This window comes from Bubalus bubalis, chromosome 18, assembly GCF_019923935.1.
Source record: "Bubalus bubalis isolate 160015118507 breed Murrah chromosome 18, NDDB_SH_1, whole genome shotgun sequence".
In the NCBI taxonomy this organism is placed as follows: Eukaryota; Metazoa; Chordata; class Mammalia; order Artiodactyla; family Bovidae; genus Bubalus; species Bubalus bubalis.
Window position 1 is genome coordinate 20,553,684 of NC_059174.1, and position 14,837 is coordinate 20,568,520.

At 40.3% G+C, this 14,837-nt stretch overlaps 1 protein-coding gene across 6 annotated transcripts in view; it reads right to left on the reverse strand.

The window, feature by feature from the left end:
• Window positions 1-1,489: 1,489 nt before the first annotated feature.
• TOX3 (TOX high mobility group box family member 3) overlaps window positions 1,490-14,837 on the reverse strand; it is a 121,812-nt gene continuing 108,464 nt past the window's right edge. For all 6 annotated transcript variants that reach the window (XM_025268655.3, XM_025268654.3, XM_044931844.2 and 3 more), the window contains exons 4-7: window positions 14,508-14,777; window positions 9,981-10,208; window positions 7,796-7,876; window positions 1,490-3,394 (exon numbers count right to left, since the gene is read on the reverse strand). In XM_025268655.3, the coding sequence (XP_025124440.2) occupies window positions 2,726-3,394; window positions 7,796-7,876; window positions 9,981-10,208; window positions 14,508-14,777 (1,248 nt within the window). In that variant the 3' untranslated portion in view covers window positions 1,490-2,725. The remainder of the gene's footprint in view (window positions 3,395-7,795; window positions 7,877-9,980; window positions 10,209-14,507; window positions 14,778-14,837) is intronic.

Here is a 14,837-nt window from a genome sequence, read left to right on the forward strand (position 1 = left end):
GTAGTAATTAAGCTATTTCTTTCTTGAAATGGACCATCAGTGGCTTAGCAACATTTAATCAGATGTGATAAAACCCAAAATTTATAAAAATCATTTAATAGATGATACACCACCTGCTTCTAACTGCAAACAGTTGAAAACAGACTTCATTTGCAATTAAGTCTTATCACTAGTGACATTTTTTTTCCGAGCAATACTTCATGGGCTTTCAAAATGACAATTACAGAACTAATACACAATTACTGTCACATGTAGTTTAGCAATTAATTTTGAAGACATTTGTCTAAAGGTTTCACAACAGAATATAAAATGGTTCTTATTGTTATGTAATGTTAGTTTCAATTCACAGAAAATCTTTTACCATCAGCTCTGCCTCTGATGGGTCTGGTGTAAGCATCTCATTTCTTTGTGGAATACAATTGCCCCCTTGTAGATGTGATTAGGCATCATTCTTAGACTGTTTGAACACTGATACCTGTCAACTAATACATCTCATGAAAAGCTTCAATTTAGACATAAATTTTTCTACAGCCAGAAATCTATAAATTTATAATTAGAATCTCTTGCTGTTCAATATTTGTACATAATACAGAGGACGAGAGGATTATGAAATATTGAAAGCTGAATTCATTATTCATAGCCCACAACATACAGTAAATATTCTTTGAAATACAACAACAACTTTGAGGAATCCATATTCCATTATTTTTTGAATGTCTTGCACACAGTAGCCATGGATACCACCACTCACACCCTCATTTTTTTTTTTTCCAGATTAGGATTCCGGTCAGGGTTGACACTTGCTGTTTTTAATTTTCATTTTATCATAAGCAGTTGAAGACTGTTGCCAGTGGTAATTTGCAATTTTTATCAAGACCTCTTCATTATAGCTTCTGACAGGACAGATGCTGTAATTAATCATGCAGGACAACTGGGGATAGTGGTCACAGTGTTCTCAAAGAGGAGCCACTACAGAGCAAGAAAAGGGGGGAAGGAGTGGGCACTGAAATAATTATTTTGGCTTAAGAATTAGCATTCACCAGCCATTTTAATAGCAATAAAGACACAATGCCAGCTAGTTTGAGCCCCAAATAGAAGACGATTGCTTTTTCCTCTAGACATACCTTGCCCTTGCATCTTAATAAAATGATAAGTATAAATAATTACTAATGGTTCTATTTATTTTGTTATTTTTTGGCCCCACTGCACAGTTTGTAGGATCTTAGATCCCCTACCGGTGATCGAACTTGTGCACTTATCACTGAAAGCTCAGAGTCCTAAACCACTGGGCCACCAGGGAATTCCATTAATGGTTCTATTCCTAATGGTTTAGCTTCTTTTTAACAGGCCCTGGTGTGGGGGCCATGCAATCCACATTCTTAGCTGTAAATCTCGTATTTTCAGCTAAAAATAGAAGATACCAGGGCTTAAACACAGGTTGGTATGGGATCTATTTCCCCCATCTTCTACATATTCAAGGAACCACAAGTGAAATTTGACATATCATTTTATTTGAAAAGTGAACAGTTGCCTGGTTGTTGCATCAAAATACAGTCCACAGTTTTTACTGAAATGTGTTTATTCTATAGCAAGATAAAAGCATTTTTGTTTTAGTTAAGCAAAATACAAACAACTTAATTGCTGCTATCATAACTCATAAAAAAGTATAAAACAGCATAAAAACACAATAAGCAACATAGCAATGAATGGTTTATGTCACCAGTGTTTACGTTAAAGCCTCGTTTATGAAAACTTTACAACACATGATATGAAAACTTACAACTTTGAAAGAAAATATTTACATTGATTATTCAGATGTGATGCGCCTTTTAAATATTCTACCGGTATTACATCATAATAAAAACTCTTGCTTTTTTTTAAATCTTAACTTTTGTAATAACTGTCTTCATTTAAGTGCATTTCCCTTTTAAAAATACAGTGTTTTTAATTTTCGAAACTTGTCACTCAAAACACAGAATATAATATTCACATTCTTTTCTTCTAATTGGAATGAATAGAATGGGCTAACAGTGGTCATAGTGTTACAACATATACTGTGGTTTGGTTTGGAGAAGTCATGGGTAAAAAGTGAAAAGGAGTCAATAATTGAATCTAATCACTTGCATTTTTTTTCTTTTTTTTTTTCTGGAGAGATTCAAGGAAAAAAATAAGAGCTTTGGCAAAAGTCTGTGATTTACATTATTTTTTTTTTTTCATGACAAAAAAATGCCATCAACGATTGACATCATACAAATGTTTGTATGAAACTGGATCTTCAGATTTCAGGTAGTTACTGACTGTGCTTTTTATTTTCAGGGCTTCGGAAGTTCCAGTCGCCTTGAAGTGGGGATGCTTCACTTCAGGAGAAATAAGGCCATTTGCTATGACTCAGAGAGGCCAGTTTATTATAGTCATCAGTCTGTCTTAGGATTCATGACACGGTTTGATTCACATATTGTAGGTAGAGCCTGAATAAATAAAAAAGCCATCACATAGAAGAGCACAGCTTTTCTTATTAAAAACAGAGTAGTTTCGAGATCTTTCAGCTCCACTGTTTAGTTCTTCTTGCCTATCTAATAGACACTGGAGAGGACCGCCGCGATCGTTACACCTTTCTGCATCACCACCAAACCCCGACTCCACGAGTTGCAGCCGCCTGGGGTATACCCTCTGACGGCCACTCGCTTCCAGACGCGGCACAACCGCCTGCCCCGCGCGTTCTTCTTTAGAAAATACTGACCTGCGATAATACTTGAGTCTGTGTCTGAGACTGTATCTGCGACGGGTGCTGCTGAGAGGCCGGCTGGGGGCTCCCGAGGGCGGGGATGGGGGATGTGATCTGGGAGGTGACTGGGGAGTGCTGCCGGGGAGAAGGCTGGGACTGATGTTGCATGTGCTGCAGCTGCTGCAGCTGGAGACGCTGCTGCAGCTGCTGCTGGTTGATATGCTGCTGGAGCTGCTGCTGCTGCAGCTGCACGTGGTGCTGAAAATGCTGCTGCTGCAGCTGCTGCTGGAGCTGCTGCTGCTGGAGCTGCTGCTGCTGCAACTGCTGCATCTGCTGCTGCTGCTGCTGCTGCTGCGTCTGCACTGAGGGGCTCACCTGGGCGGAGGAGGCCGAGCCCACCATGGAGCTGATCAGCGGAGCCCCAAGGTTCGAGGGCATGTTGGCGGCAATGGTGACCGACGTGACCATCGGGTTCACGGGGAGTCTCATGGTCAAGGGTTTGGGAGCGATCGACCGAGGGAGCGATGGTTGGAGAGTCTGAGGGGACGCTGACACGGTTCCGTGCTGAGACAGCGGAGGGTTGAGAAGGAGGGAGGAGGTCAGATTGGTGGACGCCAGGGTCTGCTGAACGGAGCGAATGGTCTGGGCTTCTGCTGATTCCGCAGCAGCCTGCATTTGAGGGGAGATGGTTGGAGTGTTTTTATAAGGACTGTGAATGGATGACCAAAATGGTCAGCGTTACTCTTGCTTCCCAAGCACTTTGTGGGAGGACTAGGCAGCTCCTCCCGGAGGTGAAGTCCAACTCCCCACGTTTTGAATCTGAGCTGGCTTGGCACCTTTGCTCTGGTCAACAGAAGGTGATGGAAATAAGGCTTCAAAGACTGTCTGTCTCTCTCAGAACCTACCACTAGGTGATGACAGACATGTGGCCCTGGTACCAGACTCAGTTACTAGCTTACTGCCAGCCAGCCCACTGCCACGTATGGGTATATGTGTGCCAGCTGCACACAGATGAGAAGGATTTGGTGACGCTGCCTTGCCTTGGCCTAGATCTGAAGACCCAGCTAGTTACTTGGCACTCTCTGAGATACATGCTTATCTTTGTAACTCACTGGGCTTTGAGTCTATACAAGTGTTCCACAGCACTACTGTACTGAAAGATGACTGATGCACCTTTGAGTGAGTAACAGTTGTTCAGCATTGAACCCTGAACTAAGATCACCACCAAAAACCATTTTGAAAGACAATGAGAGTAGACTGCCCGACTCCAAGTCTAACTCCACTACTCAACAACTCTGTGATTTGCGGCAAGTTCATTCACCCATCTCCATTCACCCAGTTTCCTTATCCATAAAATGGGGTTTAATGGTATTCACCTTGTGTAGGGGTTGTGAGAATTAAATGTACTCATATATAATTGTTAAGCATTTACAACAGTGCCTGGCCTACAGAAAGCACTTGGTAAATGTTAGCTATTTTCACTCATTAACAAGCTCTACTGCCAGAAAATGACTATTACTAGAAAACTTCAAAGCCCTGTATATAATATAGAGCCATGATTATTTATAACAGCGCTTACTTGAATATAAAAAAACATACTTGAATTCTTTAGAAACACTTAATTGAAGAACTTTACAACTTTAGAAATACTTTGGTTTACCAAATACTTTCAAAGTTTTCCAAAATTTATCAAAGACGTCATGCATAAGTGGAGAGTGTTCAACTCTCATGTGACTGAACAACCTGATATAAACAAACAATCTGGAGCTCAACATGCAGAGAAACTGCCTAATGTATTTTGTACTAAAAAACACATAATTACCTCCACAAAAATATTTTACTAATGCAACTGTGATCGGAATGACTTCTTTTAAAGACTACTTTTTCTTCCTTTTCTTCATAAAATTAGGGTTTTTGGAGGGGAGTAGGAACAGGGGAACTTGGAGGCATCAAGCTGCCATCTACTCTCTTTAATGATTTTGAATGTTTATTTCTAGATTTTATTACTTACATTTATAAAATCTACTATTAGAAGACACTCAAGGAATGACTTTACATGGAGAATCACTGGAGGTAGGAAAAGCCATGGCTGATGGCTTCTGTTTGAAGACCTTATCAGTGTAAGACTCCATCCGTTGGTGGACAGTTTTCTGATTTTGCACAAAAGCTCAGGGGATGGGGTGGGGGCAGGGGCTGCACATGACTTGAGGGTGGAGGGTCATGTTCTAAAGTCTTTGGTTAAGAAGAAACCCACAAATGTTCATAATGATCTTTAGAAACCATTATGTCATCCACAAAGTAGAATATGCACAGTTTTCTACATGTAAATGACACACTATTTTTAAATACTCAAATATTTAAAAATTGCCAAGACAGTCTTAAGGAAGAAACTACAAGAGATGTCTACACTTAGACACCTGGGCAATCACGCCATTGCACCTTTAAGATGCTCCCCTAGCAGAGAATGGAAAAGCGGATGAGTCTGAAGAGCTCCTGCTCACCTGCTGGTTCTACTCCTTTATGGTTTAATATTAAGCTTCGATTAATTTTGTTGGTTATTCTGAAGACTAAAAGTGATAGCTGAGTCACATCTTAAGGGAGGGAGTTTCAGGCTCTGAATGTAGTGCATGCTCAGTTGCTCCAACAGCATCTGACTCTTTGCAACCCTATGGACTATAGCCCGTCAGGCTCCTCTGTCCATGGGATTCTCCAGGCAAGAATACTGGAGTGGGTTGCCATGCCCTCCTCCAGGGGATCTTCCCCACTCAGGGAATGAGCCTGAATCTCCTATGTTTCCTGCATTGCAGGTGGATTCTTTACCGCTGAGCCACTGGAGAAGCCCTCTGAATGTAGAGGCTTAAGTTCAAAGCACATGTGATGCACCCTTGTTTATTATTTCTAATGCTGAGGCTGAAATCTTGCTCCCTATAATCCCACTCCTTGAATGAGTTCCATCCAGGACACAGAGATCAAACTTAAGCTTTCCTTCCATGATGGCTGTTATACTTGAGGACCAAAATCAAATGACCCCAAATCCTTGCTTCCATGATTCTTTTAATTATTTAAATATGATTTGATTTTCAGTCCTTACCATCATGGAGATAATGCACTAAAGGGTCTTCAATTAGTCACCATTTCTCTTTATATCATGGGGATCAAAAAGAAGAGAACCAATTCTTCAGATGTGGTCTAGTCATCAAACTATACAGTTAGATGCTACTTCCTGTGAGATCACCATATTAGCAGCTATTTCACACTTTAGGGTCTGGTTGAAGTTATTCTAAACTTATACCTCAAGGGCCATTTTAGTTGCCTGTTATGTCTCTGACTATAAATTTGGGGTGTTCTCAACTGCCCTGGGGCTTCCCAGGAGGCTCACTGGTAAAGAATCTGCCTGCCAAGCAGGAGACACGGGTTTGGTCCCCTAGGTTGGAAGATCCCCTGGAGAAGGAAATAGTGACTCACTCCAGTATTCTTGCCTGGAAAACTCCATGGACAGAGAAGCCTGATGGGCTACAGCTCATGGGGTTGCTGAAGCACGACACGACTTAGCAACTAAACAACAATACTTACCTATTGAAAAAACAAAAGCAAAACAAAACTACCCCTAAAGAATTTTAGATTTATTCTTTTTAAATCCCATCCTATTGGATAGATTTTCCAGTATCCATGGACTCAGTCTACCCATTGGGAAACATTTCTGAATCACTTTTTAGTATCCAAAAGTAAAACTTTTAAGTTATCCCTTCTAAGTCAGTCATTGACCTGATCAGCCCAATCACAGATGCTATTTCCAGAGTGCACCCTGAGTTACTGGCTCTTGGCTTAAATCCATGTACGGTCAATTATTCACACTCTAATGCACAAAGATCACCTATACCTGCTTCTGGCTAAGTGAATGAATAAATGATCCACTTGAGTACATGCACATTGTTACTCTATTCACGTCACCCCATCTAATTAACCATCAAGTACACCTCAATTCTTAACATCTATAGCCCACACATTCAGTGGTTTTCTACCAACGTGCGAGTCTGCATCCAGAATCGGTATATCTCTCAATGTGCATCTTCCAGAGTCCCAGAAAAAGGCTTTGCTATGGACCACCTGATGAATATTTTCTCTTTCTAATGAAATGGGCAGTGTCCTAAGAACTGTCAAAGACAACCTCTCTTGATCATGTTCTGAGCCGCTGCCAATGGTAGCTCTTAATATAAAGAAGAAACAACTCAGGTGAAAAAGAGAAAAAAGGGCTAAATTCTTTTTAAATGGCTTTGCCAGCAACACCGACCATGCCCTGAGGCCCTATGTGGTACTTTGAGGCCACGACAAAGACAATGAAATGGAATCTCTGCTTGCCAGAGGAAATACATCAAGAGCAAAAACATTAGTTCACATTATCCTCCCCAAAGCCTTTCTAAATTCTACGAAGGCTAAAGACAAAGTTAATTAAATGTTAAAATATAAGGTAACAGCTCATGCTCCTTTTGGATCAAGGTAATAATAATCCAGAGTGACATTTGCTTTAGAATACCAGTGCATTTTATAATGCATCAGGGCCCATTGTATACTCTATGTATAATACATATATACATGTCTTTTTTTTTAAGTACTTGGAGCATAATTTTATTTTAAAGAATCATGAGGTTTATTTATTTATATGATGTGGAACAGTTTGGTCAAAAATGCAACATCGTCTATTACAATAATGCAACCACTGGAGAATTTATGATCTGCTGTCCAAAATGCCTGAGAAACATACTTCTCAATTTAAATAGAGGACATTAACACAGATCTCAGCCCCTGACCGGAAGAAAGGGGGCTGTTTAAGACTTGTCTAAATAGCTTCAGCCAACATACGCAGAGATCAGTGAATCTTTTGGAAACAATTTGGATTCATTAGCTTGAATGAACTCTTATTTTTTATGCCATCATTTGAGTTATTTCTAATGAGAACAAATAAGTTTATGAGTTATTCAAGGTGCTATCTTTTTGAGGAGTAGCATTTATGTTTTCAATGCTCCAGGGCTGTTTTCAACTTTGTAACGCAGAGATTGGCCGCTCTTTTACCTTAGAAACGAGGCTGGCCCTGTATGCAGCCAGGGCTTTCAGGTATTCTTTCTTGGCAGCTTCCGTTTTCCTTTTATATACCTATTAAAAGACCACAATTAGCACCACCTTTAGCGTACACATTCTCAGCCATAAAATAACTGCTGTGCAAATTAGGTTGCAACAGAACTCACATAAAAAGTTGGTTTCCCTGGCTTTGATTTTTAAATGTGAAAACACACACACAGGTATTAAAACAAAACCAAACCCTGCCACCCTCACTGGGCACAGTTTTGATGTTCACTATTACAAACAGAAAAAGATTTCGTCTAGCAGCACAGAATTCATGAGAATAACAGCTGAGGGCCTCCTGTTCAGACAGTAAATAAGGTAATGCGAATGAAAGGTGTGGCAAACAGTTTAAATTATAGAAAATTAACAATTTCTCCATCATGTCTTCTTTCCCTCACATTCATTTCTAAGCTGAAACAAATCAGAGGATGAAAACCCAGCAACAACAGCAAGAGCGAGTGAAGACAGAAGAGAAAAGATGGAGACCTTTCTTTTCGAGGGAAAAAAAAATCAGAAATAGTGAAAGATATAAGATTTCCATTAGTGAGACCAGTGATTTACATAAATCCCAGTATACAAAACCTGATTTGGGCTTCCTTTTCTTAAACAGTGGTCTGATGGCTAGCTGTTACACCAAAATGCAACTATGTTTTTTTCTCCAGAATTTAAAAGTTAGATGCAGCAGTTTGCCAGCCCCTTAGGATTACATTTCTAGGGTAGAAGATGGGGCTGCTACCTAGAGCATGGAGCCCAGTGCAAACAAACAGGCGGATTCTACAGCAGCATCAGCCCAAGGTAACCAGCTGGTAGGAATGAGTTCATGATTAAAGGAAGGAAGGAAGAGAGAAAGAAAGAAAACCAAGGGTTTTCCATTCTATTCCTGAAACAATTATTCTGGTTTACTACTAACAGGTATAGGATATTCAAAAGCAGAGACATTACTTTGCCAACAAAGGTTCGTCTAGTCAAGGCTATGGTTTTTCCAGTGGTCATGTATGGATGTGAGAGTTGGACTGTGAAGAAAGCTGAGTGCCAAAGAATTGATGCTTTTGAACTGTGGTGTTGGAGAAGACTCTTGAGAGTTTCGTGGACTGCAAGGAGATCCATCCAGTCCATTCTGAAGGAGATCAGTCCTGGGTGTTCTTTGGAAGGACTGATGCTAAAGCTGAAACTCCAGTACTTTGGCCACCTCATGCGAAGAGTTGACCCATTGGAAAAGACTGATGCTGGGAGGGATTGGGGGCAAGAGGAGAAGGGGATGACAGAAGATGAGATGGCTGGATGGCATCACCGACTCGATGGACGTGAGTTTGAGTGAACTCCAGGAGTTGGTGATGGACAGGGAGGCCTGGCATGCTGCGATTCATGGGGTCGAAAAGAGTGGGACATGACTGAGCGACTGAACTGAACTGAACTACTACAGGGGTCTATTCTTGAGAGGATCTGTGAAATTAACGCCTATGAATGGTCATTGGAATTTCACGGAGAAGACATAGGAGAACTGAGCCCCAAGGAAGCCATTCTTCTGCATTTGTGTGGAGGACTTGCATGGGGAAAGACAGGACACTAGGCCCTAAGGAACTGTCTCCCACCAGCGTGGCTAATCGCTCAAGGCCTCTCATACAGCCACACTTTCAAATGAACATGGAATAAAATTTCAAATGCTCATTGACAATAATGAAACACACAGAGATGGCTTCCAAGTTTGGAAACCCACCAGGAGAGCACAAGGGTTCAGAAAGATGATCAAAAAAAAAGCAAGCAGGATGGACTTAATCTCTCTGTAGTGCCCTTTGTGACAAAGTGGGGAGGGGGGGAGGGTTGGGGAAATTCCGCATTATTTAAAATGAAAAGATTATCATAAAAAGTTTATGCTTGCAGGATACTGCCTGGATCTCCTCCAACTCTCTTCTGAATGGGTTCTGAACACACACCCTTTAAGGGAACTGAGAAATCCAGACAAGTGGAAGGTACTTTGGAGTTATATGTTTGTGTTTTTTTAATTCCATAGCTTAGAAAAATGCTTTCATGAGAATCAATCATATTAAGGGGAGGCATTCACCCAGAAAAGGAGTCAGGAATATTCTTGGAACATTGAGTTATATGGCTGTGATGGGTCTTTGCCTGAACTTACCTGCTTTTGTTCTTCCCCGAGGCTGTCCCACATAGATGCTACGATTTTTGAGACCTCTCCAAAGGTCGCATTGGGGTTCTGACCTTTAATTGCTGCCTGTGTGTCTCTGAAAAACAGGGCATATGCTGACACTGGCTTCTGTGGCTCATTGGGATCTTTCTTTTTCTTTTTCTTTGGAGTCTTGGGCTTCTTGCCAGAATCTGGAGCAGCTCTTTTCTCTCCGATGGCCTGCAAAGCAAGATGAAAATTCACTGCCTAGAATGTACTTGCAGAGAATGCAGAAAGACTTACTCAGGTCCCCGGTCTTTCTTTTAAGGTTTTGTTAAACATCATCAACAGATGAATCACCACCAAAAGAGGGGGAGGGGTAAATTTACTTAGTGTTAACTGGATGGCAGAGATTAGCATTTAGAACATTGATTAATGAGACCCAGAAGTATCTTCAATACATTTGCAACATATGCTTTAAATAGCAATTATGAGTAATGAAAAACAGGATGCTTTGTACCAAACACGTATGTATGTGTGCGTGTGTAGATGTATGTGTGTGTTACATATGTACCCATAAACAAAATATTTTACATTTTCAGAGGTTTTAGAAGTAAACCTAAATAATATTCAGGATGTTGATCAAACTCAGATATTTTAAATGAGGTCCCTTGGCCAAAGACACATACCATCGTATGTATGATTGGTCTGAATTGATTTTTTGAAGCTTGTTTTTTTGTTTTTTTTACCAGAATTTTACTTTGCTAATGGTCTCCAGAAACTCAAATGGAAATTAGCTCTAATTCCTAAGTTTGCACAAAAAGGGAAAGGACACTTTTATTTTCTAAAATAATAAAAACTTGCTAAAGAATAGGATAATAAGGAATGTAAAAGTATTCAAATTCTAACTAGAGCTAGAAAGGAAATTGATACTCTTCATAAAATGAAAAACCTGTAAAATAGCAGCATCAGTAGATACTTAAAATCACCAAGGCTAATAAGAAGACTAGTAAGAAGATGCTTACTATTATCTATAATAAGTAACGCTGCCACAAGAATACTGGCCTAGTGATATTCACACATATTCCCAATGAACTCTGAAATCAAAACTATAGGAATGATATAGGTATAGTTTACCAAATTTATATATCACTGAGCTCTAATACTCACCTGCTGCTGCTAAGTCGCTTCAATCATGTCCGACTTGTGCGACCCCATAGACGGCAGCCCACCAGGCTCCCCCATCCCTGGGATTCTCCAGGCAAGAACACTGGAGTGGATTGCCATTTCCTTCTCCAATGCATGAAAGTGAAAAGTGAAAGTGAAGTCGCTCAGTCGTGTCCGACTCTTCGCGACCCCATGGACTGCAGCCTACTAGGCTCCTCCATCCATGGGATTTTCCAGGCAAGGGTACTGGAGTGGGCTGCCATATAACAGACTCATTAGAGAAGCAGGGGAAATGATTCATCAACCTTGTTTTATTCCCCTCCTCATCCCCTAGATTATAATATGATGACTATATTGGAGATAATTTTGCAGTTAACTTTATCAAGAATCCTGAAGTGTTTGACAAAATATGTTTTAAAAGCCAGCTCTGGGCAAGATCAACAGAGATAGATTCAAGTTACTAACGGATTGGCTTTTAATGGCCTTGAGTCTTGAATCTTAACTCAAATTTTCCAAGAGTATCATTACTTTCTGAAAGAGGGTCATTTGAAACTTAATTCAATGACTAGAATTCATAGGGAGGAAACTGATAAGCAACTTTTTTTTGAGAGCTCTGAACCCTAGGAAGCCAGTAACCTTCTTGGTGGGCATGCTGTTTGCACTATTTGAGTAATAACACACCCATACTTTACACAAGTAGCTTACAGATGTCAGTAGGTATTAAGCTCGACTTCACCTCTCCTCCAAAATGCCATCTTTCATAACTCACACAATGAATTAAATAAAATTCCATAGATGCCACAGTCGTTTTTCTAAATCTTCAGAATAAATGAAACTTGTATTCTAGTTAATGAATCTGAACTTGCAAATGAGTCAGATGTCTTCTAGTTAGAGCTTCAACTTGAGCCAAATTTTCCTTCAATGAAAAATATTACTTTAGCCACAAGGAAAAAATATATACACAGATTTTTCTAATTGAGTCAAACTCTATTCTTTTCTTGGAAGAGAATTTGGCACTGTTTGCACCAACAATACTCTGACCTATTTCCAGTGTAGCTTTTTCCAAATAAGAGTTCAGTTCCATTCTTTGCAAAACAACATTCAAATGTCGACAACCTTTGTCATCTTTCCTGGACAACCATGACTTGCCATAGTCATCCTTACCGTTTAAGAATAAATCCAAAGTGAAGAATCTCACAAGTTTAAATAAAAGCTCAGAATTAATTCTCCTAAAGAAACTTTGCATAGTTGACTCAAAGGGCTATGAAAAAGTGGAGAAATAGCTTTATTCCAAAGACATAATCAACAATAACATTAATCTTCCTTTTTTCAGCTAAGTTACTTAACAGATAAACTGGATTCCTTGTCTTTACTCAAAACCTAGACTCTGTCTAAAAATGGAATGAGCTAAGAGTCACATAAAACTTTCTTTATAGAGATGACAATTTCAGATTGATACAGCGGTAAGTATTAAGATCAGTGGGAATGCGAACAAAATGAAAGGAATCTATTTGAATTGTGTAATAGCCAGCTGTAACCCAGCTATATCTTATACACATCCCTTGAGTTTATTATTTCCCACTTCACCCTGCTGAAGTCCTTGTGAGTGCGAGTAGAGACTGCTAAGCAAATTTCTCCACTCTGTGTCCAGCGGGGAGTCAACATATCTGGACAGACCAAACCCTCCTTAAAATCCCTGCCACGTTTCTCCTCTTTTCAGCTAAACTCCCTCCTCTTTTCATCACCCGAAATCTCTAAGCACCTTTTCTTCCATTTCTACTTAAACATAAATGATGCTAAAGGTAAAAATAAATGATGCTTAATATTCTGGTCTTGACTTGTTCCTTACCCACTCTAAGAAATTCTGGTTACTTCTATGTGCTCCTATCTATGTGCCAATGGTTCAAAAATCTATACTTCCATCTCTAACAGACTGAATTCTAGACTCTCTCCAATGGACTGAGTTCTAGACTCAAATGGAAGTGTCTCAAATTCAACCCCTACCATGCCAAACTTTCAGCTTCCCCATGGTGGGGAAAAATAACATTCCTCACTTCCTGGGTTAATCTTCTCCATTTACTGATATCCATGCTGGTTCTCAAACTAAAACCCAACATACCTTTTACTCCTTCAAATTCCAGGCAATCATCAAACCTTAATGGATGATTCTCTCTCTCTTGAATGTCTCACTAATCTCGCACCTCCTGTATGCCTTCCTTTGCTAAAATTAAAGGAAACAAATCATAACAAAAGGATGTTTTAATTGGTTTCCTTCTCTCTGGTCCCTCTCTTTGTAACTCGTTCTATATACAGCCTAAGCTATGTTTCTAAAGCAAAAAATCTGTTCATGCCATTCCTCAATGCAAAGAATTAATCAGCTCTCAACTACCAGCAGGGAAAGGCTGCCACATTCCAGCAATTTCTTTCAAGTCCCATTTCTTTCCTCCTCCATGTCACACCATTCATGGTACCCATAAATGGACATATAATTCCTTTGCTCTTTCTACCACAATGTGGGCCTCTCTCTTCTGCCTCACAAACTTTTGTGTATCCTCTTGGACCTAATTCAAACATCACCTTCTCAATAAAGTCTTCCTCAAATCACTCTCCAAAGCAGAATCGATGACAATCTCAGTACACCAGATACATCAGCTATGCCACTAATCACATCTGGAGCTAGTTTTAAACACTCTTATTTGTTCCCAGTGGGAAGTCCCAGGGGCAGCAATTCTCTCATAAGTCTTTGTGTCACCAGAACCAAGTAAAATGCCAAGCACAGAGTAGGTGTACCACACATAATTAATAAACGAGGAATGAGTAATTGTGTAACTAGAATAAGTAACTTTAATGAAACGATGTCTTTTCTAGGCATGCAAAAAAGTCAAACTGGCAACTAAGTTTTTGTTTCAAATTGTGTATATTTGAATCACTTTCCTCCACAAAAGCAAAGGTGCAAAACCACTGGAACATAGCATGTGGTAAACACCACTGGGGTGCAAGACTGTCCAATGGGCAGCAGTTCAGCCAACTAACCAGATGAAACGTGCCCATCGGGACATTAACTTAGGACCAGAGCCGTTCAGAATTTCTGAAAAGTCTACCGGAAGCCTTCTCCATTGCCGATTTAAGTAAAATTCAGCCTATTAATTGATTTGCTCAAGGCCTTACAACTAGTTGAAGTCAGATCTCCCAAGTTTCAGTTGAATATACTTTCCACAGAAATAAACAGATATAAAAGAGTTAAGAAAAAATTAAGCTGTCATACATTTAAGTGCTACTCCACATCCTTGAAGAAAAGGAAGGTAATATTGTGAATGAAGCTTAAACACAAGAATATGGGGGCTCCCTGTATACTAAAGGCAGTTAACTTACTCTGTTGGTTTCATCAGCGTCCTCCTCGTTGATGGAGCTGGAAGGAGAGGGAGTCGCTGATTTGCTCGCAGGAGGTGAAGGAGACGTGTGGGGCACACTGGCCCCTCCCAAATTCAACCCCAGCTGGGCGCTGAGCTGAGACTGGTTGATGGTGGTGAGCTGGGCAGGCGGCATGATCCCAGAGCGAGCAGCGTCCGTCATGTGGACGATGGACCTCATGATCACAGAGGGATCCTGGCGGTATTGTGAAACTTGTGTGTGGCTCTGATCCTAAAGGGGCAACAGAAATGGGAGACTCTTAGTTTTCCCAAACATCAGTGAGCTTGCAGG